This window comes from Entelurus aequoreus, linkage group LG15 (genome assembly GCF_033978785.1).
Source record: "Entelurus aequoreus isolate RoL-2023_Sb linkage group LG15, RoL_Eaeq_v1.1, whole genome shotgun sequence".
NCBI lineage: Eukaryota > Metazoa > Chordata > Actinopteri > Syngnathiformes > Syngnathidae > Entelurus > Entelurus aequoreus.
This window is the reverse complement of record NC_084745.1, coordinates 44,710,188-44,738,075: the sequence shown is the minus strand read 5'-3', so window position 1 is coordinate 44,738,075 and position 27,888 is coordinate 44,710,188. Positions and strand designations below refer to the sequence as shown.

At 40.1% G+C, this 27,888-nt stretch overlaps 1 protein-coding gene across 1 annotated transcript; it reads right to left on the bottom strand.

Annotated features, from left to right (window-relative positions):
• Positions 1-24,200, bottom strand: LOC133630181 (transmembrane protein 236-like). Its single transcript, XM_062021589.1, has 4 exons — positions 23,780-24,200; positions 23,640-23,712; positions 7,248-7,371; positions 1-3,227 (listed from the first exon to the last, which is right to left on the bottom strand). The coding sequence occupies exons 1-4, from the start codon at positions 24,049-24,051 to the stop codon at positions 2,545-2,547; spliced, it is 1,152 nt and encodes a 383-aa protein (XP_061877573.1). The 5' UTR covers positions 24,052-24,200; the 3' UTR covers positions 1-2,544.
• Between the last annotated feature and the right edge of the window lie 3,688 nt (positions 24,201-27,888).

Below are 27,888 nucleotides of genomic sequence, written 5' to 3'. Positions count from 1 at the left end.
TCTTTTTAAACTCACTGCTTTATTGAAAAGGTGTTTCAACGTGTCAAATGTTTTAAGATCACTGCGCTTCAACATCAGAATTCAAATATCAGTTTTAGCTGCAACAGCAGTGTTCTAAAATCTCCCAGTATATCAAAACTAAGCTAAATATGATCATAAAGAACAACAATAGTCAACTATTTCACATTCTTAAAAAGAACAGCAGTGGCGTGGAGCCTTCCAGTATATAAAACAAACCATGTTGTTCTTAAAGTCTTAAAATAAAGTGGTAGTGTGACATCATGCCATTTGTGATGAATTAGGCTAATAAAAAGGCTAAAACATAATTAAAAACAAATATTTGTGGTTTGTATTTGTTATTAGCATATAAATAATAAATAAATTAGCATCAACATTTCAGCCTCGTATCGTTCTGCATTTTTATTTTTGATTTATCTTATTTCTACAATGAGCCATATAAAAAGGTTCTGCAGACAGCAAATGGCCCCCGGGCCACACTTTGCCTACCAGGTGAAATAAGTAAAGCAGTGGTGTTCAAAGTGTTGTCAAACGACAGAAAAGTGTTTTTTAGCTGTGTTTTCCTAGCGTTAAAGTTTGGGTTGCAGGCTTCTGGAGGTTTCCTGCACGCTGCGGTAATGCACACCCACTGGGCTTGTGGTGGCGGACCTCCAATCTCACTCGCGGGGCGAATACTTTGGTGAACGCTTGTATTTGATTAGAGAATAAATACATGACACAATATAAACCCCTTTTTCACATTAAGCGTCTACATCCACTCGCTAAATACAGCGACAAAGTGCATCACTGATTAATTCCTTGCATGTCTTGTTCTCACGTAATGGGACGACGTCATGTACCGTAAATTACGGACTTCTTTTTTTCTACGCTTTGCATCCTGCGGCTTATAAAACGGTGCGGCTAATTTATGGATCTTTCTTCGTTTACCGCCATAATGTTTTGTGTTCAAATAGTTTTCATTAAACACAAGCAGAGACACTGAAAATGTGTTATTGTTTGTGCTATGGCGCCATCTTTTGTACGAGTCCGCTCACTGCAGGTGCTGCGGAGTGAATGTCTCCAGTATTTCCTTCCGTTCAGTGCTTTAAACCGGAAATACAAGTGCCGTTCCGTCTTCGAGTTGTCCTTAGCGTTCCTACTCGTATGAATTTTTCATTCATCACTCCAAGCAACGTTTGTAAGTTTTACAATATAACTAAAACAAGTCTTACTTACTACGCCGTCCCATGTGTGATGTCTGTAGGAGTGTTTTCAACCATATTTGTACGTGCTATCGTAATGTAATATAATTAGCGTCGTTAGCATTAGCTAATATGCTAGCGCGTTTCCAAATGTCTGTGTTAGTATTATTAATTTACAGTGGCATTCTTTTTGTGTTGTTTCAGTTACACACATTCCTCAGTAAATTCACCAAAACGTCACCGTGGAGTTACTGAGTCCGTTTAGCTGAATGGAGAGCTAGCTTCTGCAGCTTGTGAGGCCATGACGATGACTTCTGTTTTGTTTGATCATCCGTTTTACTGCCGTGTTACAAAAGAGGTATCTAAATAAACACATACAAAATCTTTCTGTGTAAATAACTCATTTCACAACGTTAATAGGTTAATATATGGAGAAACAAAACAAATTTTTTTAGTGAGTGGGGCTTATAAACTGGTGCGCTCTATAGTCCGGAAAATACGTATAGGCTAATAAAAAAAGCGACAACATATATTTAAAGACACATCTTTGTGTTTTTATTTGCTATTAGTATGAACATGTGCATTTAATGGCCACTCCCTGTGCTTGTGGATTTCTGCTCTCATTCCGCTCTACTTTTGTTCCCGCTTGGATTTGATTAGCGAATAAACATGACGAAAGGTAGACCTCTTTTTAACTTTAAATATGTACCTCTACTTGCTAAATATAGCGACAAATTCCCAAAAAAGTGCATCACAGACCATTTCTGCTACATCTTATTCTCTGGCAAACCAGGCACGTACGAGGTGTGTTGTTGCAGTGGCAACCTGCGCGCACACCTGATACTCATTTCCTTCCGACTACTTAAGCTCTCCAGTCCTTTCACCACGGCGCCAGTAGATTTCCTGATGGTTCACCCTTCCGGTCGAGTACATCTATTCTGCTCTGGCTCCACTCACGCTTCTTGTCGCCTGTGGCTTAGTTTTGGCGTTGCGGTCGTAGTGTTAACTGTAACTTCTTCACACCTTAACTGTGCTATTTATGTTCCTCACGGTTTCAGTGTGCATCCTTAGTTCTTTTTTTCCTCACTCCTTTTATGAGTGCTCTTTTTCTTTCTTCCGTTAACATTTGTTTATGAGCAATGGCGAACCGGGAAGCAACTACATGGAAATACTCAATATTGTTTTAAGACAGCAAGCACCAGGAGAAAAGTGTATGTGGTACTGAAGATACTAAAAAAAAGCAGGTATCGACGCATTTTTTTGCGTATTGGTATCGGCTTGGTATCGAAGTATCGCTACTTTCTACAACCGTAATTGAATAGAATGGCCCACTAGCATGAAAGTGTCATAAGAACATTCTATGTGTGTTGAACACCCTCAGCTTGGTCATGAAGTTAAAATAGACAAAGGCCAGGCACACCAGCAGGTTCTTCATGGGGTAGAGGAGCGGCGTGACCAGGCCGAAGAAGGCCAGCAGGCCCACGCGTACAAAGAGGAAGGGCAAGTCTTGCAGGGCCACACCAAGAGAAGATAGCGAGGGGTTGTGGGGCACCAGCACCACGCGCAGGCACGAAAGGTAGCACAAGATGTAAATAGGACACACCCAGGCCGAGTAAAAGACCAGCGGGTGAGTCGCGACCCTCGTCATCTCCACCGTGTCCATCCAGAAAAGAAAACTGTCCACAAACACGTCGGCTCGAGCGTCGCTAGCGTACAGGAAGCGCAAAGGGCCCGTGTGGGCTGCCTCCGAGTCGTGGGCAGTCAACAATCTCCTGCCGTTCACAGCCATCCCTGGGGCCGTGCCATTGGTCTCTGGCCTGAGAGCTGCGCCGTTCTGACTTCGGTCTCCCGGCTGGCCGGGTCCCATCGTCACAGGGGGCGTGCCGATGGCCTGGCGAGGCACAGCCGGCCCGGGCACGTTTGGTCCGGGCGCTGCCGGCCCGGGCACCAAGGGAGTGACCGGCGTGATCTGTTCCACGTGCGTGAGGATCGAAGAGGGAATGTCGGCGTCTCTTTCCAAGGGACGGTCTACGTGTGCGGTGGAGAAGAAACACAAGTTATTATATATCCTCAATTCAATCTTTTTTAATATACAGTGATACCTCCGTTTTTTGGTAGTCATCTGCTCCAGAAACCGAATACCGTATTTTTCGGACTATAAGTCGCAGTTTTTTTTAATATTTTGGCCGGGGGTGCGACTTATACTCAGGAGCGACTTATGTGTGAAATTACTAACACATTAGCGTAAAATATCAAATAATATTATTTAGCTCATTCACGTAAGAGACTAGACTTATAAGATTTCATGGGATTTAGCGATTAGGAGTGACAGATTGTTTGGTAAACGTATAGCATGTTCTATATGTTACAGTGATTTGAATGACTCTTACCATAATATGTTACGTTAACATAACAGGCACGTTCTCAGTTGGTTATTTATGCCTCATATAACGTACACTTATTCAGCCTGTTGTTCACTATTCTTTATTTATTTTAAATTGCCTTTCAAATGTCTATTCTTGGTGTTGGGTTTTATCAAATACATTTCCCCAAAAAATGCGACTTATACTCCAGTGCGACTTATATATGTTTTTTCCTTCTTTATTATGCATTTTTGGCCGGTGCGACTTATACTCCGGAGCGACTTATACTCCGAAAAATACGGTAGTACAAAAAACATTTTTTTTTTTCAATGACGTATCATTTTTATTTTTGTCTTGGTCTGGTTAAACAAGTTCCCCAAAAGTCTACAAATATGAGTACGATTCAAAATCACCTTTCAAATCGTTCTGTTTCAAGCTCTTTGTTTAATGCAGCTCGTTAGACGTTGCAAAGCCGATGTTTGGCGGGAAGAGGTCAGCATTAATACCATCAAACAGGAACAAAAGGAACAATACTCCCCATGCGTCACCTTCGATGACCCGTGCACTTTTGTGTGGACTAATGAGTCCATTCAGCACTTTGTTAGCAGAAACAAACGCCTCCTCATTTCCTAAGCGACACAAATAGTTGGGAACACATAGATACTTGCTACTGTATCTACTCTATCTATGTATGTATGCATGTATGTACAGTATGTACCTATGTATGCACGTACGTATGATGACTTATGTATGTATGTATGTACGTACGTTGACTTATGTATGTATGTATGTACGTATGTTGACTTATGTATGAATGTATGTATGTACGTATGTTGACTTATGTATGTATGTATGTACGTATGTTGACTTATGTATGAATGTATGTATGTACGTATGATGACTTATGTATGTATGTATGTATGTATGTTGACTTATGTATGTATGTACGTACGTACGTTGACTTATGTATGTATGTATGTACGTATGTTGACTTATGTATGAATGTATGTATGTACGTATGTTGACTTATGTATGTATGTATGTATGTATGTACGTATGTTGACTTATGTATGTATGTAAGTTGACTTATGTATGTATGTAAGTTGACTTATGTATGTATGCATGTACGTCTGTTGACTTATGTATGTATGTATGCATTTATGTCCAGTATGTATGTATGTATGCATGTATGTATGTGCATATGTACAGTATGTGTGTGTGTGTGTGTGTGTGTGTGTGTGTGTGTGTGTGTGTGTGTGTGTGTGTGTGTGTGTGTGTGTGTGTGTGTGTGTGTGTGTGTGTGTGTGTGTGAATGAATGCATGTAGTAAATTTATGCACTGTATGTATGTGTGTATGTACTGAATGTACGTATGTATGTATGCATGTTGTATGCATGTACACTACCATTCAAAAGTTTGGGGTCACATTGAAATGTCCTTATTTTTGAAGGAAAAGCACTGTACTTTTCAATGAAGATAACTTTAAACTAGTCTTAACTTTAAAGAAATACACTCTATACATTGCTAATGTGGTAAATGACTATTCTAGCTGCAAATGTCTGGTTTTTGGTGCAATATCTACATAGGTGTATAGAGGCCCATTTCCAACAAACTATCACTCCAGTGTTCTAATGGTACAATGTGTTTGCTCATTGGCTCAGAAGGCTAATTGATGATTAGAAAACCCTTGTGCAATCATGTTCACACATCTGAAAACAGTTTAGCTCGTTACAGAAGCTACAAAACTGACCTTCCTTTAAACAGATTGAGTTTCTGGAGCATCACATTTGTGGGGTCAATTGAATGCTCAAAATGGCCAGAAAAAGAGAACTTTCATCTGAAACTCGACAGTCTATTCTTGTTCTTAGAAATGAAGGCTATTCCACAAAATTGTTTGGGTGACCCCAAACTTTTGAACGGTAGTGTATGTATGTACAGTATGTGCATATGAACTGAATGTATGAATGTACGTACGTATGTTGACATGCATGTATGTATGTATGTATGTACGTACGTATGTTGACGTATGTATGTATGCATGTATGTATGTATGTATGTGCATATGTACTGAATGTATGAATGTACAGTATGTGTGTGTGTATGTATGCATGTAGTAAATGTATGCACTGTATGTATGTGTGTATGTACTGAATGTACATATGCATGTATGCATGTTGTATGCATGTATGTATGTACAGTATGCTCATGTACTGATTGAATGTATGTATGTATGTATGTGTGTGTGTGTATGTATGTATGTATGTATGTTGACTTATGTACAGTATTATGTATGTATGTATGTATGGATGCTTGTACTGTATGTATGTATGTATGGATGCATGTACTGTATGTATGTGTGTATGCAGTAAATGTATGTATGTGTGTATGTACTGAATGTATGTATGTATGTATGTATGTATGTATGTATGTATGTATGTATGTATGTATGTATGTATGTACTGTATGTAATGTATAAAAGTATGAATTCATTGAAGTTGTCAGAATTATTTCATATCACATTCACAGATTGGTCACAAACTCGTGGTTGGATGTGGAACCAGGAATCAGGTGTTAGGACACACCCACTGACTTTGACAGATAAAATAAATTCATGAAGTGCTGAAACACAGGTTAATTAAATAAATCAATAATTACAATTATTTATCAAATCGTGAAATAATCAAACTATTATCAAGCTGATTATTTAAAAATTGCAGTTAGTAATTACATAGTTAACATTTAATTAATTAATGACACATTTGATAACACTGTGATGAGGTGGCGACTTGTCCACCCGAGTGGAGCTGAGATAGGCTCCAGCACCCCCGCGACCCCGAACTGGACAAGCGGTAGAAAATGGATGGATGGATGGACATTTTATAACACATTTGTGTATTTAATTACAATTTTGATTAATAGCACATTAAGTAATTCAAAGTTCCAACACCAACCCATTCATATCATCTAGGACAATTGTGCTGGTATCAATATTTTCAAAAATTCCCGGTTTTCCCGGGATTCACACATTTCCAGGAAGTTCCCATTCAAAAGAATGGACGTATTCATAGTTCGACAATGCCATAAACTCTCAACATTTTTCGCATTTTTAAACCCGATTCCGACCTGTCAACCATCCACCCACACTAGTCTTACGATACATCGAACGCAACACACGTTTTCCCTTACCCCAAATTCCTGGTTTTCTGGCCATTTTCCCGCCCATTGACAATAAATGGGAAATATACAATCGACTGCTTATCCCACATTTCTCATCTGATTCGAACCGTTCCGACATTCAAACACTCCACACACTCTGGACATTCAAGCAATTCAGTTCCGCTACCGCGTACAGGCGGTTCGGCAGCTTGTGCACATCGGGCATTCACATGCAATTCCTACCAGAATTGCAAATTCTAGTTACTTCTGTCTTGGAGTCTTTATATGTGCAAGTAATATGCAACTGTAATTATTTGATACTTGTTTATGTTGACCAATGGGCTGTTTTATACTGCAATATTGTTCAATGACGTATTTCTAGCTTGTGTGCTATTGTGTAATTAGCTGTTGTATAGATGTTAACTCCATTTAGCCTATAGCCTATCATGTTTACCTTTTGTAAACAGCTTCACTAAAACACGAGAACCTGACTCTGGTTCGATCCCCGGGGCAAAGTAGGTGAGCTTACCCTGGCCCGTCAGTCTGCAGTGGCGTATTCTTTCCACAACGTCGATACAGATGAGAGAGAAGAGGATTAGAGACACGGGGAGCTCGGTGAACGTGTCGTGTTTGATACCGTTATTGATCTGAACCTGCAAACAAAACATCACACTTTGTTATCTCAGTATAGCAACACATGCCTGTACCTAAATATTGTGTCTGCTGATGAGTGTAGGTCAGGCCTGGGCAAATATTTTGCCTTGGGGGGCCAAATTTAGAGAAATAAATGTGTCTGGGGGCCGGTATATCTATTTTTCGGAACACTAATACAAAACTTTGATATTATCGGCCGATAAATGCTTTAAAATGTAATATCGGAAATTATCTGTATCAAAAAGTAAAATGTATAACTTTTTAAAACGCTGCTGTGTACACGGACGTAGGGAGAAGTACAGAGCGCCAATAAACCTTAAAGGCACTGCCTTTGCGTGCCGGCCCAGTCACATGATATCTATGGTTTTTCACACACACAAGTGAATGCCATGCATACTTGGTCAACAGCCATACAGGTCACACTGAGGGTGGCTGTATAAACAACTTTAACACTGTTACAAATATGCGCCACACTGTGAACCCACACCAAACAAGAATGACAAACACATTTCGGGAGAACATCCGCACCGTAACACAAAATAAACACAACAGAACAAATACCCAGAACCCCTTGCAGCACTAACTCTTCCGGGACGCTACAATATACACCCCCCGCTAAACCTTACCCCCCCCCCCCCCCCACACACACCTTAACCCCGCCCCCCCAACCCCGCCCACCTCAACCTCCTCATGCTCTCTCAGGGAGAGCATGTCCCAAATTCCAAGCTGCTGTTTTGAGGCATGTTAAAAAAAATAATGCACTTTGTGACTTCAATAATAAATATGGCAGTGCCATGTTGGCACTTTTTTCCATAACTTGAGTTGATTTATTTTGGAAAACCTTGTTACATTGTTTAATGCATCCAGCGGGGCATCACAACAAAATTAGGCATAATAATGTGTTAATTCCACGACTGTATATACTGGTATCGGTTGATATCGGAATCGGTAATTAAGAGTTGGACAATATCGGAATATCGGATATCTGCAAAAAAGCCATTATCGGACATCTCTAATTGAAAGCTAAAAACATTATGACAGACCGCATTAAAACAACAGAATATAATGTTTTATTTTTTTTAGTGAATGAGACACCCAGTATGTACATGAAAATAAAGAATGTGGGATTTACAATATTAACTATGAACGATAAAACACTGAATATTGACAAAATATCTATCGACATATTTTACAATCAAGCAAAACCCAACGAAGATGCAACAAACACGGTAAAAAAAAAAACACCCACAATCTCATATATCACTAAGCTTTAGAACTTTGTTGTAAAAACCTCCTTCCGCGTCTGTCCCTGACACCCGCATTTCAGGCTGACACTGCGGAAACGCACCCAACCCACACTGCTTGGTGCCTCGTCTGAGCTGCTGTGACTTAGATGACCATAGTAACTAGTATATCATGCAAAAGCGCTGATTCCAAACATTGAAATACTTTGTATAGTTCAAGACTTACGGTCATTTGAAAACATCACTGCACATCATAATGATGGCTATAGTTTACATCTTAAAGAGCTAAAAAAATTATTTGGGAATGTCCCCCGGGCCTTATTTTGCCCAGGTCTGGTGTAGGTGAACACATGACTTTTGGGCCCACGTGCATTGCAGCTCTGCAGATTTTCAAACGAGTCAGCGCTTCACAGCACAGCACAGCGATTTATGTTCAAAGAGATAAACCGGGACTAAAAGTGCAAGACTGAGCATCCAGCCAGGAAGTGAAAATGTGCCTCATGGACAGACCCTGCGACAAGGGCAGCTGGCACAGGAAGACGAGCACAGCTGCTTATCAAATGCTGCCGTCCAAAAGACTGGAAAAGGACTTCGCTAACGCAGCAGGAATTCTGCAACCCACAAATTGTTTTCACATTCCAGCTTTTCACAAACATGAACATCATATTCATATTCATGGTCCTTCCCATGTCACCCAATCAGAGGCTTCTGATGACACTGACACCTTCTCCTCTGTGACTTTACAGCTACTAACTGCATGGTTTATATTATTTCTATTGTCTAAACATTCATTTGTAATACTAATATCAAGCAATGTATTGTAAGTATATGCAAGTGTACTCTAGACGTATTTGTACACATACTTTAGAGTTTGTAAGTATCTTTAAAGGCCTACTGAAACCCACTAGTACCGACCACGCAGTCTGATAGTTTATATATCTATGATGAAATCTTAACATTGCAACACATGCCAATACGGCCGGGTTAACTTATAAAGTGCAATTTTAAATTTCCCGCTAAACTTCCAGTTGAAAATGTCTATGTATGATGACGTATGCGCGTGACATTGAATCCTATACGAAAAACTCTGTTTTCATCTCAAAATTCCACAGTATTCTGGACATCTGTGTTGGTGAATCTTTTGCAATTTGTTTAATGAACAATGAAGACTGCAAAGAAGAAAGTTGTAGGTTGGATCGGTGTATTAGCGGCGGACTACAGCAACACAACCAGGAGGACTGAGAGATGGATAGCAGACGCGCTAGCCGCCAAACTCACCTTAACTTCCTCCGTCTCCGGGCCACCGACCGCATCTGTGATCGGGTGAAGTCCTGCGTCGCACCGTCGATCGCTGGAACGCAGGTGAGCACGGGTGTTGATGAGCAGATGAGGGCTGGCTGGCGTAGGTGGATAACTAATGTTTTTAGCATAGCTCTGTGAGGTCCGGTTGCTAAGTTAGCTTCAATGGCGTCGTTAGCAACAGCATTGTTAACCTTCGCCAGGCTGGAAAGCATTAACCGTGTAGTCACAGGTGCATGGTTTAATAGTATTGTTGATTTTCTATCTATCCTTCCAGTCAGGGGTTTATTTCTTTTGTTTCTATATGCAGTTAAGCACGATGCTATCACGTTAGCTCCGTAGCTAAAGTGTTTCGCCGATGTATTGTCGTGGAGATAAAAGTCACTGTGAATGTCCATTTCGCGTTCTCGACTCTCATTTTCAAAAGGATATAGTATCCGAGGTGGTTTAAAATACAAATCCGTGATCCACAATAGAAAAAGGAGAGAGTGTGGAATCCATACTTGCCAACCCTCCCGTTTTTAGTGGGAGAATCCCGGTATTCAACGCCTCTCCCGACAACCTCCCGGCAGAGATTTTCTCCCGACAAACTCCCGGTATTCAGCCGGAGCTGGAGGCCACGCCCCCTCCAGCTCAATGCGGACCTGAGACTGAGTGGGGACAGCCTGTTCTCACGTCCGCTTTCCCACAATATAAACAGCTTGCCTGCCCAATGACGTCATAACATCTAGGGCTTTTAGAGAGTAGAGTGCACAACTGCGCACACAAGGAGACGAAGCAGAAGAACTAGGAAATTACAGACACGGCGACACCGTCGACGGGCAAGATGAAGAAATACGCTTGCAAGTTCCAAAACGAATGGAAACAAGAATTTCAGTTCATCCAGGACAGTTCGAAGGGGAAGGGGTATGTTGCCTGTAAATATGTAGAACAGACTTCTCCATTGAACACGGTGGCCGAAATGATACACTCATCATGAACGGAGAAGTTAAACAGGACAATACTGCCATCTAATGGATAGCCACCGGAACACTGAAATTCAAGTATTTCTTTTATGTAAATAAAATAAATAAATAAATAAATAAATATATATATATATATATATATATATATATATATATATATGAAATACTCGAGTTGGTGAATTCTAGCTGTAAATAACCACGCCCCCAACCCCCCCACCCCTGACCAAGACCCCCCCCCCCCCCCCCCCCTCCTGATATTGGAGGTCTCAAGGTTGGCAAGTATGGTGGAATCCAATGAGCCAGCTTGTACCTAAGTTACGGTCAGAGCGAAAAAAGATATGTCTTGCACTGCATTCTAGTCCTTCACTCTAACGTTCCTCATCCACGAATCTTTCATCCTCACTCAAATTAATGGGGTAATCGTCGCTTTCTCGGTCCGAATCACTCTAGCTGCATTGAAAACAATGGGGAAATGTGAGGAGCCTTTCAACTGTTGACATCAAGCTACTTCCGGTACAGGCAAGGCTTTTTTTATCAGCGACCAAAAGTTGCAACTTTATCGTCAACGTTCTCTACTAAATCCTTTCAGCAAAAATATGGCAATATCGCAAAATGATCAAGTATGACACATAGAATGAATCTGCTATCCCCGTTTAAATAAAAACATTTCATTTCAGTAGGCCTTTAAGTGTACTCTAGACCAGTGGTTTTCAAATGTTTTTCACTAAGTACCACCTTAGAAAAAACTCCAAGAACCACCATAGTGGCCAACATTAAAATACAGTAGCGTAGTAACCCTAAGTATACATTAAAACAAAGCAGGGGTTTTATTTATCAAGTACTTTTAATATTTTTGGCCATTGTAACATTCCACACACCAACACAGTGCTTGAAATGTAAAAATAAAACACTGTACTTTAATCAAGTGATTCTCTTCACTGCTCTAGACATGTTGGTATGTTTAAGAGTTCTTTAGAGCATGTGAGTATTTGTAAGTGTACTCTAGAAATGTAACTATTTGAACATGTACTTGACAGCTGGTAAATATTTTCCCCAGTGTACTTTGGAGAATGCAAGTATCTGTAAGTGTACTCTAGATATGTAAATATTTGCACGGGTACTTTATAGTACGTAAGAATCTTGAAGTGTATTCTTGACATGTATGTATTTGTACGGGTCTTTTAGAGTGTAAGTATTTTGAAGTGTACTTTAGATATGTAAGTATTTGTATGGGTACTTTAGAGCATGTAAGCATCTTTATGTGTACTTTAGAGCAGTGATTCTCAAACTGCAGTATAAGTACCAATACTGGTAAGCGGGCTCCATCTAATAGTACGCCAAAAAAATCACTTGATTAAAGTACAGCGTTTTATTTTCCTATATTCAAACATAGTGTTACTGTTCAAACTGTGTATAATGTTACAGTGGCCAAAAATATCAAATATACTTGTTAAATAAAACCTCAACCTTGTTTTTAATGAATATTTAGGCCTACTACGCAACTGTATTTTAATGTTGGCCGTTATGGTGGTACTTGGAGAGCCAAGTGTTTTGTGAGGTTGTACTTGGTGAAAAAACATTGAGAACCACTGCTTTAGAGCATGTTCATATCTTTACATGTACTCTACACATGTACATATTAATACAGGTTTTTTTAGAACAAGTTAGTATATTTAAGTGTACTTTAGAGCCTGTAGGTACCTGTAAGTGTACTCTAGACATGCAAGTATATTTATATGTACTTTAGCGAATGTAAGTATCTTTAGATGTACTCTAGAGATGTAAGTATTTGTATGACTATCTCCCATTAAATAAGTATTTTCAAGTGTACTTTAAACATAAGTATTTGTACTGGTACTTTAGTGCATGTATATATCTTTAAGTGTGCTCTACAAATGTATGTATACGGGTATTTTAGAGCAAGTAAGTATTTTCAAGTGTACTTTAGAGTATGTAAGTATCTGGAGGTGTACTCTAGACAAGTATTTGTATGGCTATCTCGTATTTGTACAAGTACTTTAGAGCATGTACATATCTTTAAGTGTACTCTACACATGTAATTATTTGTTCGGGTACTTTACTTTACAGCAAGTAAATATTTTCAAGTGTACTTTAGAGCCTTTAAGTATATGTAGGTGTACTCTAGACATGTATTTGTATGACTATCTTCGATTAAATAAGTATTTTCAAGTGTACTTTAATCATATAAGTATTTGTACAGGTACTTTAGAAAATGGATATATCTTAAGTGTACTGTACACATGTAAGTATACAGGTATTTTAGAGCAAGTAAATATTTTCAAGTGTACTTTAGAGCCTGTATCTGAAAGTGTACTCTAGACATGCAAGTATATTCATGTGTACTTTAGAGTATGTAAGTATATGTATGTGTACTCTAGAGTACACATCGTATTTGTATGGCTATCTCCGATTAAATAAATATCTTCAAGTGTACTTTAGACATGAAAGTATTTGTACGGGTACATGAGAGCAATATTTATTAAACATAGGGCCGTGGCCCAATATCTGTCCTTCAGCTGTGGTCATATAGGCTGCAACAGTACAATGTGTTCTCAGGTCATTCAATCCATCACAACTGGACTGTTCTGTTTGTCTTAGAAGATGTTTCATCTAAGTTGAAAATGGATCCCAATTAGTTTCTACACAGTAATCTTCCTTGGGTCCATCACACAAGAAAATAACAAAATCTAAATACAATCTCAAACATATATACATAGAAAAGAATCAATAACAAATGTATGTACCGTATTTTTCGGACTATAAAGGCGCACTTAAAATCCTTTAATTTTCTCAAAAATTTACAGTGCGCCTTATAACCCGGTGTGCCTAATGTACGGAATAATTCTGGTTGTGCTTACCGACCTCGAAGCAATTTTATTTGGTACATGGTGTAATGGTACGTGTGACCCGTAGATGGCAGTCACACACACAAGAGATACGTGTAAACTGCAAGATGACGCCAGTAAACACCACCAAAACTTTAAATGTTCCATTGAGAATAGAGAACATTACACACGGCGCTCAAAAATCTGTCAAAATTGTTTTAGTACGACTTTGGTAAGCTATGAAGCCGCACAACTTGATGGATTGTACTGTGCTTCAACATACTAGTATTACTATGGTGTGTATATAAGGACCGCAAAATGGCACATATTAGCGGACATATTTACCTGGCATTTTGTTTCGCAATATTATGCAAAACCAACTTTTCTTACCTTCTAGTACCTGCTGATCTGTATTTGGGATCTGCATAAGACCTGTGTGCGTGAGTCTGCCATTGTAGTCCGTGCTGACACCGTAGTCATAAGCTTCTTCTTTTTCTCTACCTTCTTATGTGGCATTCATCTTCTGCTGTTGCCATTTCTAATATAAAGTAGTGTAAAGTTCTTACTTATATCTGTCAGTAAACTAGCTATCAAAGCGCTAAGAACCATAGTGGGTTTACACTATTCACCCACGGAACAATTAAAGAAGGTATTGTGCGTCCATTCTGCCGCCATTGTTGCCAGTCACAACAGGAGCGGCTGATTGCTTGCACCTGCGCTGATTGGAGTAGCGGCAGCCAATCCAGAGGGGGCTTGAAGTCAGCTGACACGTCATCTTGAACAGTATGACTTGTGAATTGGGTTACACTTGAATGCTACAGCGACATCCAGTGGACATATTTAGTACAGCAGTTTTTTTAATTTAAAAAAAATACAGCTAATTTTCTATACTTGGCAAACTAATCTTGCCGGCTGCGGGCCGGTGTTGTACCGAAATCTGTTACCCATCGGAATTTGTAACTCCAGGAGGCGATGTTCCCATGGCGTTTGTTTGATGGTTAAACGGCAAGCCCAAAGAGGAAGAGAAGAAGAACGCTTGCGTAAATGGCGTAAACTATCCTTAATGCTGAAACGTCAGTTGTCAGAATTTCAGCATTAATAAATTACACATATTCTGGAAATCAATGACTTACTTTATTAATTATGTAATTATGTAATTTATTAATGCTGAAATTCTGACAACTGACGTTTCAGCATTAAGGATAGTTTAAGCCATTTACGCGATACAATGGACTCATACTATAATGGAAGTAAGTCATTGATTTCCAGAATATGTGTAATTTATTAATGCTGAAATTCTGACAACTGACGTTTCACCATTAAGGATAGTTTACGCCATTTACGCAAGCGTTCTTCTTCTCCTCCTCCTTGGCCTTGCCGTTTAACCATCAAACAAACGCCATGGGAACATCGCCCCCTGGGGTTACAAATTCCGATGGGTAACAGATTTCGGTACAAAACCGGTGTCGCGCGAATTTCTGTATCCCCGAAATATTTTGTGTGCCCTGCCGCGGGAGCGCGCATGGGGGGGCGGAGCTCTGTGCCTTGTTCAGACAGCGGCAGCACTTCCGTGTTATTAGCGATGTCAATGATTATAAATCAATCCCCTAATAACTTTTTTTGTGATTAATAACATGACATTAATAACATGAATTACATTCACAAGTTGTGTTGTTGATGATGTTAAGTATCTACAGAATAAAACACATGATAGTACATCAATGGGTGAGGGCCGACATCCGGGCAACTGAGCTACATACGGGTTCTTCGAGCCATAGCAACCAGACTGGCGTTGAAAACAAACCGTTGCCATTACTCTTTAACCTGTCGACCTACGCTGGTTAAACCCGTCATTCTGCCTCCAAAATGCCGAAAAACTGTGTTGTTTTTGGTTGTGCTAACCACAACTGGAAACAGGGAAAACAAAGGTTGTATTTTGTTCTGCCAAAGCGTGATAAAAGCCCACAGAGACGAGACAAATGGCTCGCAGCTTTACACCGGGAAAACGAGGACGGTTCTCACTGGAGTCCCCCAAAGTCCCGGGTCGTGTGTTCGGATCACTTCGTTTCCGGTAAATATAAGGAACAAAAATCCACCTTCTTAACCACAACTTGGCTATACGTCCGTGCTAATGTTGTACTTGTTGAATTTGTACCTTATAACGTTCGACAGCTGAAGTTGTTGTACGAAAATAACATGCGGTATATACTATATAGTCTATAGCCTAGCTAGCTATTTTCGAAAACCGGACAACGAGAGGATACCAAAGGCAGCGTTAAGATGGACACCACCGGGAAAACGTAAGCCAGGGCGGCCAAAGAACACCTGGCGAAGAACAGTTGAAGGGGAGCTGAAAGAGATGAATCTTACATGGGGCGAGGCACAGAGACGAGCACAGCAGCGAGATGAATGGCGTCGAGTCGTCGAAGCCTTATTTCCCATCCGGGAAGAAGAGGATTAAGTTAAGTAAGTAATATACTATACAGTAAATAGCCTAGCTAGCTATTTTCGAAAACCGGTTTCGTTTAAATTTGCACTTAACAGTTGGGTTTTTGAAAACCAATAAACCCTATAATTTTCATGTTGCCATTCAATACATGTAGCCCTCAAATCTCTCAATATTTTATACACTAACACTTGATCTTGTTGTTGATAACTTCCGCGTCTCTTTCTTAGTAGCGCGCAGGCTAAGCTAACTAGCAAGCTAAGCTAAGCCTGAGAAGCTTTAAAGTTCACTGAGACGAGTCTGACGCAAATAATACATTTTCGTTTTTTCACCCGATATGCGAATAAGTAAAATGCGTAAATGAAGGATTTAACGCCGACTTCCAAGCCACAACGCTCGTTAAATGCTTTTTCTGTCAATGCTGTGTTCGCTGTGAGCTGGTTTGTTTTCAACAAATTCCCGGTTGCTAGGGGATTGGTAGGCGGAAGTGACGTAGGTCCGCCCTCACCCATTGAGGAAAATGGAGGGGTGGGGGGACACATTTAATGGCAGCACAGAAATATGCTATAATATTATGTATCTCCTACTAACTTTTTGTGTGATTAATAACATGACATTAATAACATTAATTACATTCTGTCACGACTTGGTCCTTGGCGTGGATTGTTTTTCCGAGGTGCAAAGCAACTTGACTGGACACGACGTGCAGGTGAGGACATGTTTAATATATTAACTCAAAAAGGCTCAAAAAGGGGATAAACAAAAAGCGCTCACAGCGGAGGAAAAAAACTTGACTATGAAAACAAAAGGCGCGCACAATGGCGGAAGTACAAAACTAGACTATGAAAACAAAACACTAGCACAAAGGCAAAAAAACAAGAACAATAACAAAAACTTACTTGGCATGAGAACAGGACATGAAAAAGAACAGCATGGATCATGAGCGTAAACAGAGTGGCAGGAGTGAATGCGATGTCGCCAGGATGAACAACAGAAACAGAAAAGCTTAAATAGTGACATGATCAGTGAAAACAGGTGTGTGACTCTAACCGTGAACAGGTGCGTGACATGACAATGTGAACCAGGTGAAACTAATGGTTGCTATGGTGACAAATAAAAGTGCACAAAAAGTCCAAAACCAAATCCGAACATGACTAAAACAAAACATAATCACAGACATGACAATTCACATGTTTTGTTGTTGATGATGCTAAGTACCTACAGAATAAAACACATGATGTTAGTACATCAATTGAGGAAAATAGAGGGGTGGGGGGACACATTTAATGGGAGCACAGAAATATGCTGGAATATTATGTATCCCCTACTAACTTTTTTGTGATTAATAACAGGACATTAATAACATTAATTACATTCACATGTTTTGTTGTGGATGATGCTAAGTACCTACAGAATAAAACACATATGATGTTAGTACATCAATTGAGGAAAATAGAGGGGTGAGGGGGACACATTTAATGGCAGCACAGAAATATGCTATAATATTATGTATCCCCTACTAATTTTTTTTGTAATTAATAAAATGAGTACAATGTCTGTACATATAATCCACATGTTAGTACATAGCTTGAGGGACATATATTTTCTGGCATAAAATATGTGGGAGTTTTTTTGTTTATTTGTTTGTTTGTTTTTTAAACATGGAATTGAGTCTACTCTGTCGTGTTTGGTCCCATTATATCGTGTTATTCTTATAATCTGTCAGAAGATGAAATAAATAAACCAAATTACAGGATGTTATTAATGTAATTTGCAGAAAATAGCAGCACGACACGTATACTACAAGTACAACACGTCATGTACAGATGATCAAAAGCATTTATTCGGGTAGGAATGTCGCATGTTACACCAGTGTTTTTCAACCACTGTGCCGCATACTAGTGTGCCGTGAGATACAGTCTGGTGTGCCGTGGGAGATTATCTAATAATTGTAAAAATATTTTTTGCAAACCAGTAATTATAGTGAGTGTCGGTGCTGTCTAGAGCTCGGCAGGGTAACCGTGTAATACTCTTCCATATCAGTAGGTGGCAGCCAGTGGCTAATGTAGATGTCGGAAACAGCGAGAGGAAGCGTGTAGGTAAAAAGGTGTCTAATGCTTAAACCAAAAAATAAAAAAAAGGTGAGTGCCCCTAAAAAAAGGCATTGAAGCTTAGGGAAGGCTATGCAGAACAAAACTAAAACTGAACAGGCTACAAAGTAAACAAAAACAGAATGCTGGACGACAGCAAAGACTTACTGTGGAGCAAAGACGGCGTCCACAATGTACATCCGAACTTGACATGACAATCAACAATGTCTCCACAAAGAAGGATAAAAACAACTGAAATATTCTTGATTGCTGAAACAAAGTACAAACCCCGTTTCCATATGAGTTGGGAAATTGTGTTAGATGTAAATATAAACGGAATACAATCATTTGCAAATCCTTTGTAACCCATATTCAATTGAATGCACTACAAAGACAACATTTGATGTTCAAACTAATAAACTTTATTTTTTTTTTGCAAATAATAATTAACTTAGAATTTCATGGCTGCAACACGTGCCAAAGTAGTTGGGAAAGGGCATGTTCACCACTGTGTTACATGGCCTTTCCTTTTAACAACACTCAGTAAACGTTTGGGAACTGAGGAGACACATTTTTGAAGCTTCTCAGGTGGAATTCTTTCGCATTCTTGCTTGATGTACAGCTTAAGTTGTTCAACAGTCCGGAGGGTCTCCGTTGTGGTATTTTAGGCTTCATAATGTGCCATACATTTTCAATGGGAGACAGGTCTGGACTACAGGCAGGCCAGTCTAGTACCCGCACTCTTTTACTATGAAGCCACGTTGATGTAACACGTTGCTTGGCATTGTCTTGCTGAAATAAGCAGGGGCGTCCATGGTACCGTTGCTTGGATGGCAACATATGTTGCTCCAAAACCTGTATGTACCTTTCAGCATTAATGGCGCCTTCACAGATGTGTAAGTTACCCATGTCTTGGGCACTAATGCAACCCCATACCATCACAGATGCTGGCTTTTCAACTTTGCGCCTAAAACAATCCGGATGGTTCTTTTCCTCTTTGGTCCGGAGGACACGACGTCCACAGTTTCCAAAAACAATTTGAAACGTGGACTCGTCAGACCACGGAACACTTTTCCACTTTGTATCAGTCCATTTTAGATGAGCTCTGGCCCAGCGAACCCGACGGCGTTTCTGGGTGTTGTTGATAAATGGTTTTCGCCTTGCATAGGAGAGTTTTAACTTGCACTTACAGATGTAGCGACCAACTGTAGTTACTGACAGTGGGTTTCTGAAGTGTTCCTGAGCCCATGTGGTGATATCCTTTACACACTGCTGTCGCTTGTTGATGCGGTACAGCCTGAGGGATCGAAGGTCACGGGCTTAGCTGCTTACGTGCAGTGATTTCTCCAGATTCTCTGAACCCTTTGATAATATTACGGACCGTAGATGGTGAAATCCATAAATTCCTTGCAATAGCTGGTTGAGAAAGGTTTTTCTTAAACTGTTCAACAATTTGCTCATGCATTTGTTGACAAAGTGGTGACCCTCGCCCCATCCTTGTTTGTGAATGACTGAGCATTTCATGGAATCTACTTTTATACCCAACCATGGCACCCACCTGTTCCCAATTTGCCTGTTCACCTGTGGGATGTTCCAAATAAGTGTTTGATGAGCATTCCTCAACTTTATCAGTATTTATTGAGACCTTTCCCAACTTCTTTGTCACGTGTTGCTGGCATCAAATTCTAAAGTTAATGATTATTTACAAAAAAAAAAGGTTTATCAGTTTGTACATCAAATATGTTGTCTTTGTAGCATATTCAACTGAATATGGGTTGAAAATGATTTGCAAATCATTGTATTCCGTTTATATTTACATCTAACACAATTTCCCAACTCATATGGAAACGGGGTTTGTATATAACACTGCTCCTGGCCAAATTTTTTTAACCCAATGCGACCCCCGAGTCAAAAAATTTGGGGACCCCTGCCCTGGTGTAATCTTTTCTTGGTCCATTTCTGCTCGCTAATTTCCCGTTGTGGCTTAACATTAGCTAGACGCCATTACATTTCCTCACGCTACGAAATGGCCCGAGGGTCAAAAATGAGTCAGGAAGCACAAGTTCAAAACAATGTGTGCCATTTAATTAATTAATGAATTAATTAATTAGTTGACAGACACAAACAGACAGCCCGGCCCCCTGCCATAATTTTCTTAACCTAATGTGGCCCTGCAGTCAAAAAGTTTAAAGCGTTAAAGGTTCTGAAATATCTTCAATAATCTTTTTTTATCGTTTCCATGTGACATCATATGTAAGTATCTTTATGTCATTTATTTGTATCTTGAAGTAAACTCTAAACAAGTAATTCTACATGTACTTTCGAACACTTTAGATCACAGGTGTCAAACTCAAGGCCCGGGGGCCAGATATGGCCCGCGACATCATTTTATGTGGCCCGCAAACACCTGGCAATGATATGTGTCAATAAAATACACTTATATTTTCTCACTAAATGTAATTGATTTTTTTCATTTTGACAGAAAAAATATACGTACTGCTTGAAATTGCATACATTTTAAACTTTAATAGTATCCAATATTGCAACCAATATTACAGAATATTCACATACTTTCCAAACATGTTTTTGTCTAAAAAAAATAAAATAAAAATACTTCACTTTACAGTAAACTACCCATCAAGTTAAGAAAAATGACAATAAATGTTACGTTGTTCTTCACAGTATATTACTGTAAATGAAAAAAAACTATTGTTTTTTGCGTTAAAATTCTGTTGACAGAGCTGCCATATTTTTACTGTAAAATCTACGGTTGTTGTTTTTAATGGTGTATTACTGTAAATGCAAAGACAGTACATTTGTTTTTATAGTAGACAAACTGGAAGCTAAGTTGCCAGAATAGGAAAATAACTTGTACTAGGGTTGTACGGTATACCGGTATTAGTAGAGTACCGCGATACTATTGAATCATATTCAGTACTATATGTCATGTCATTGCTGGTTTTACGAGCAGAGGAGCATGTTCGGCAGCGCACAATCACAGAGTACTTACAAGAAGACACAGTGTGTAGACAGAATAGGGAGAACGGACGCATTTTAAGTTAAGTTAAAGTTAAAGTACCAATGATTGTCACGCACACACTAGGTGTGGTGAAATTTGTCCTCTGCATTTGACCCATCCCCTTGATCACCCCCTGGGAGGTGAGGGGAGCAGTGGGCAGCAGCGTAGCCGCGCCCGGGAATCATTTTTGGTGATTTAACCCCCAATTCCAACCCTTGATGCTGAGTGCCAAGCAGGGAGGTAATGGGTCCCATTTTTATAGTCTTTGGTATGACCCGGCCGGGGTTTGAACTCACAACCTACCGATCTCAGGGCGGACACTCTAACCACTAGGCCACTGTTTTGGCTTAAAAACTAAGGATAAAGGTGAAGTTATAACACTGAAACGCCCTCAGGAAGAGGTGCTTTAAGACATGGCTAGCTAGCTAGCGGCTAACGTCCAGCAGGGGTCAGTAGTGTTTTAGCTACTTCTTAAATCACTAATCCTCGTCTCCATGGTGACAAATAAAGTACGTTTCTTTCTTCTATTGTAATCCACAGGAAGATTTTGTCTTGACCCGAGATCTACAAAGCGGAGAGGAAGCAGGGCCTGACTCCCCTCCAGGCACCTTTTCTTTGAACTGTTTTGTAATCAAAGGCGATGGCTGTTTACGACCCCCCTCCCTTAGAAACAGCTGTTGCCATGTAATCAGGGAAAGTCCAAATAAAAGAGGAGGCGTACAATCTTTCGTCAGAGCGTGGTGGAACTCTGTACAAGGGTACAGGTGTACGCGCTCTTCTCATTGAGCCAAATCAGTAGGGGTGTGGGAAAAAATCGATTCGAATTTGAATCGCGATTCTCACGTTTTGCGATTCAGAATCGATTGTCATTTTTTAAAAAATCGATTTTTTTTTTTGATTTTTTTTTTATAATTTTTATTTTATTTTTTTTAATTAATCAATCCAACAAAACAATACACAGCAATACCATAACAATGTAATCCAATTCCTATACCAAACCCGACACAGCAACACTCAGAACTGCAATAAACAGAGCAATTGAGAGGAGACACAAACACGACACAGAACAAACCAAAAGTAGTGAAACAAAAATGAATATCATCAACAACAGTATCAATGTTAGTTACAATTTCAACATAGCAGTGATTAAAAATCCCTCATTGACATTATCATTAGACATTTAGTTTATGAGATGCGATGCAAGTGTAAGCCACTGTGACACTATTGTTCATTTTTTGTTGTTTTTTTTTAAAATTAATGTTTGTAATGATAATATCAATGAGGGATTTTTAATCACTGCTATGTTGAACTTTTTACTAATATTGATACTGTTGTTGATAATATTCATTTTTGTCTCACTACTTTTAGATTGTTCCGTGTCATGTTTGTGTCTCCTCAATTGCTCTGGTAATTGCTATTCTGAATGTTGCTGGGTCGGGTTTTGTTTTGAAATTGTATTGCATTATTATGGTATTGTTGTGTATTGTTTTCATTAAAAAATAAATAAATGAATAAATAAAAAAAATAAAATCGTTTTTGAATCGAGAATCGTGTTGAATTGAAAAAAAATCGATTCTGAGTCGAATCGTGACCCCAAGAATCGATTTTGAATCGAATCGTGGGACACCCAAAGATTCCCAGCCCTACAAATCAGTGTTTGAACCTGACATCCACTGTAATGATACCAAGTAGAATAGCGTATCTAGTCGATACTATGATTACATCGATATTTTTCATCGTCACAAATATCTTTTTTCCTTCTTTCAAAATTCATACTATGTTTATAAACTCAGGAAATATGAAATATGAGGACTTTGAATATGACCAATGTATGATCCTGTAACGACTTGGTATCAAATCGATACCTACATTTGTGGTATCATCCAAAACTAATGTAAAGTATCCAAACAACAGAAGAATAAGTGACTATTACATTTTAACAGAAGTGCAGATAGAACATGTTAAAAGAGAAAGCAAGCAGATATTAACAGTAAATGAACAAGTAGATTATTAATTAATTTTTACAGCTTGTCCTTAATAATGTTGCCAAAATAATAGACTGGAAAATGACACAATATGTTACTGCATATGTCAGCAGCTAAATTAGGAGCCTTTGTTTGTTTACTTACTACTAAAAGACAAGTTGTCTTGTATGTTAACTATTTTATTTAAGGACAAAATTACAATAAGAAACATGTTTAATGTACCCTAAGATTTTTTGTTCAAATAAAGCCAATAATGCCATTTTATTTAGAAAAGTACAGAAAAGTATGGAAATACATTTTGGTATCGGTACCGGTACTAAAATATTGGTATCGGGACAACACTAGGTTGTACTGTAGAATAGACTAAGTGTACCTGTGAGCTGGCGATGAGGAAGGCGAAGCAGGGTAAGGTGGACATGATGACGTAGACGAGGGCAATGGGCCTCCTGAGGGACAAATGAGCATGGAGGCGGTGAGGAAGGACATGGCTCCGCCCCCCTGGCCCTCACTCACCACTTCTTCCTGCCAAGGAGCATCTTGTTCTTGACAAACAGCAGGTACTTGAGCGGCGCCCACACCAGCAGGGCGGTGGACATGACGTAGGCGATGGACGAGGTCACGATCAGCCAGTAGGCCACGTCGTCGTCGCCGGGGGGCCGCGCCGACCTTTTGACCTCGGCCACGATGACGGCGAACCTCTGCATGACGATGAAGAGCGGCACGCACAGGCCGGCGAACTGCAGCACCTCGCACACGGCAAACTTGATGGTTCTCCCCGAGCCCATGCTGAGCCCCGGCTGAGGCCCGGCCGGGTGGAGACCACCGCTGGCATGTTCCAGGCGGCAAGCTTACGCTGCAGTCGCCATTGTGTCTGCTGACAAAGCTGCGTAACGTCACAACCAGGCCAACATAATAACAACCCTTGAAATATGCATTTAAACATTGCCATCTAGTGGACACACTGCAACACTACAGACAAAACCCTTTTCACACTTTGAATTAGTCCAAAGTGACGACAGGCAAAAACATTTTGGGGGGTGGTTATCACGTGACAGTCATGTGACTAGTCCGGACGGCGTTGCCAGATGGCAAATGACAAAGTATCATACCAGAAGCTTAAAATTGGCGGGTTATTTTGACAGGCACATGACTAGTCCGGACGGGGTTGCCAGATGGCAAATGACAAAGTATCATACCAGAAGCTTAAAATTGGCGGGTTATTTTGACACGCACATGACTAGTCCGGACGGGGTTGCCAGATAGCAAATGACAAAGTATCATACCAGAAGCTTAAAATTGGCGGGTTATTTTGACAGGCACATGACTAGTCCGGACGGGGTTGCCAAATGGCAAATGACAAAGTTTTATACCAGAAGCTTAAAATTGGCGGGTTATTTTGACAGGCACATGACTAGTCCGGACGGGGTTGCCAGATAGCAAATGACAAAGTATCATACCAGAAGCTTAAAATTGGCGGGGTTTTTTGACAGTCACGTGACTAATCCGGACGGTGTTGCCAGATGGCAAATGACAAAGTCTCACATCGGACGCTTAAAATTGGCGTATTTTTTTGACAGTCACGTGACTAATCCGGACGGCGTTGCCAGATGGAAAATGACAAAAGATCATACCGGAAGCTTAAAATTAGCATATTTTTTTGACAGTTTATGTGACTACTCCGGACGGCGTTGCCAGATGGCAAAAGACAAAGTATCATAGTAGAAGCTTAAAATTGGCTTATTTTTTTGGACAGGCACATGACTAGTCCGGACGGGGTTGCCAGATGGCAAATGACAAAGCATCATACCAGAAGCTTAAAATTGGCGGGGGTTTTTGACAGTCACGTGACTAATCCGGACGGCGTTGCCAGATGGCAAATGACAAAATATCATACCGGAAGCTTAAAATTAGCATATTTTTTTGACAGTTTACGTGACTACTCCGGACGGCGTTGCCAGATGGCAAATGACAAAGTATCATACCAGAAGCTTAAAATTGGCGGGTTATTTTGACAGGCACATGACTAGTCCGGACGGGGTTGCCAGATAGCAAATGACAAAGTATCATACCAGAAGCTTAAAATTGGCGGGTTATTTTGACAGGCACATGACTAGTCCGGACGGGGTTGCCAGATGGCAAATGACAAAGTATCATACCAGAAGCTTAAAATTGGCGGGGTTTTTTGACAGTCACGTGACTAATCCGGACGGTGTTGCCAGATGGCAAATGACAAAGTCTCACATCGGACGCTTAAAATTGGCGTATTTTTTTGACAGTCACGTGACTAATCCGGACGGCGTTGCCAGATGGAAAATGACAAAAGATCATACCGGAAGCTTAAAATTAGCATATTTTTTTGACAGTTTATGTGACTACTCCGGACGGCGTTGCCAGATGGCAAATGACAAAGTATCATACTAGAAGCTTAAAATTGGCTTATTTTTTTGGACAGGCACATGACTAGTCCGGACGGGGTTGCCAGATGGCAAATGACAAAGTATCATACCAGAAGCTTAAAATTGGCGGGGGTTTTTGACAGTCACGTGACTAATCCGGACGGCGTTGCCAGATGGCAAATGACATAATATCATACCGGAAGCTTAAAATTAGCATATTTTTTTGACAGTTTACGTGATACTTCGGACGGCGTTGCCAGATGGCAAATGACAAAGTATCATACCAGAAGCTTAAAATTGGCTGGTTATTTTGACAGGCACATGACTAGTCCGGACGGGGTTGCCAGATAGAAAATGACAAAGTATCATACCAGAAGCTTAAAATTGGCGGGTTATTTTGACAGGCACATGACTAGTCCGGACGGGGTTGCCAGATGGCAAATGACAAAGTATCATACCAGAAGCTTAAAATTGGCGGGGTTTTTTGACAGTCACGTGACTAATCCGGACGGCGTTGCCAGATGGCAAATGACAAAGTATCATACCAGAAGCTTAAAATCTACTTTTTTATTTATTTACAGTCACCTGACTAGTCCGGACGGCGTTGCCAGATGGCAAATGACAAAGTATCATACCAGAAGCTTCAAATAGGCTTTTATTGTTTGACAGGCACGTGACTAGTCCGGACGGCGTTGCCAGATGGCAAATGACAAAATATCATACCGGAAGCTTAAAATTGGCATATTTTTTTGACAGTTTACGTGACTACTCTGGACGGTGTTGCCAGATGGCAAATGACAAAGTATCATACCGGAAGCTTAAAAATTGGCATATTTTTTTGACAGTCACGTGACTACTCCGGACGGTGTTGCCAGATGGCAAATGACAAAGTATCACATCGGACGCTTAAAATTGGCGTATTTTTTTGACAGTCACGTGACTAATCCGGACGGTGTTGCCAGATGGCAAATGACAAAATATCATACCGGAAGCTTAAAATTAGCATATTTTTTTGACAGTTTACGTGACTACTCCGGACGGCGTTGCCAGATGGCAAATGACGAAGTATCATACTAGAAGCTTAAAATTGGCGTATTTTTTTGGACAGTCATGTGACTAGTCCGGACGACGTTGCTAGATGGCAAATGACAAAGTATCATACTAGAAGCTTAAATGTACTTCTTTTTTTTGACAGTCACCTGACTAATCCGGACGGCGTTGCCAGATGGCAAATGACAAAGTATCATACCAGAAGTTTAAATTGGTGGGGGGTTTTTTGACAGTCACGTGACTAGTCCGGACAGGGTTGCCAGATGGCAAATGACAAAGTATCATACCAGAAGTTTAAAATTGGCATATTTTTTTGACAGTCACGTGACTAGTTCGGACGGCGTTGCCAGATGGCAAATGACAAAGTATCATACCGGAAGCTTAAAAATCGGCATATTTTTTTGACAGTCACGTGACTACTCCGGACGGCGTTGCCAGATGGCAAATGACAAAGTATCATACCCGAAGTTTAAAATTGGCATATTTTTTTGACAGTCACGTGACTAGTTCGGACGGCGTTGCCAAATGGCATATGACAAAGTATCATACCAGAAGTTTAAAATTGGCATTTTTTTTTACAGTCACGTGACTACTCAGGACGGCGTTGCCAGATGGCAAATGACAAAGTATCATACCAGAAGTTTAAAAATTGGCATATTTTTTTGACAGTCATGTGACTAGTCCGGACGGCGTTGCCAGATGGCAAATGACAAAGTATCATACCAGAAGCTTAAAATTGGCGTATTTTTTTGACAGTCACGTGACTAATCCGAACAGCGTTGCCAGATGGCAAATGACAAAGTATCATACGGGTTTTTTTGACAGTCACGTGACTAGTTCGGACCGCGTTGCCAGATGGCAAATGACAAAGTATCATACGGGTATTTTTGACAGTCACATGACTAGTTCGGACGGCGTTGCCAGATGGCAAATGACAAAGTATCATACCGGAAGCTTAAAATTGGCATATTTTTTTGACAGTCACGTGACTAGTCCGGACGGCGTTGCCAAATGGCAAATGACAAGATATCATACCGGAAGCTTAAAATTGGCATATTTTGAGGAAACTATCACACTTACCCGATTGATGTTTCTCAGGACCATCTTTTACGGTAAAATATGACCACAGACTAGATATAATATAGATTATAATGCAGTATGAGGGATTTGAATATT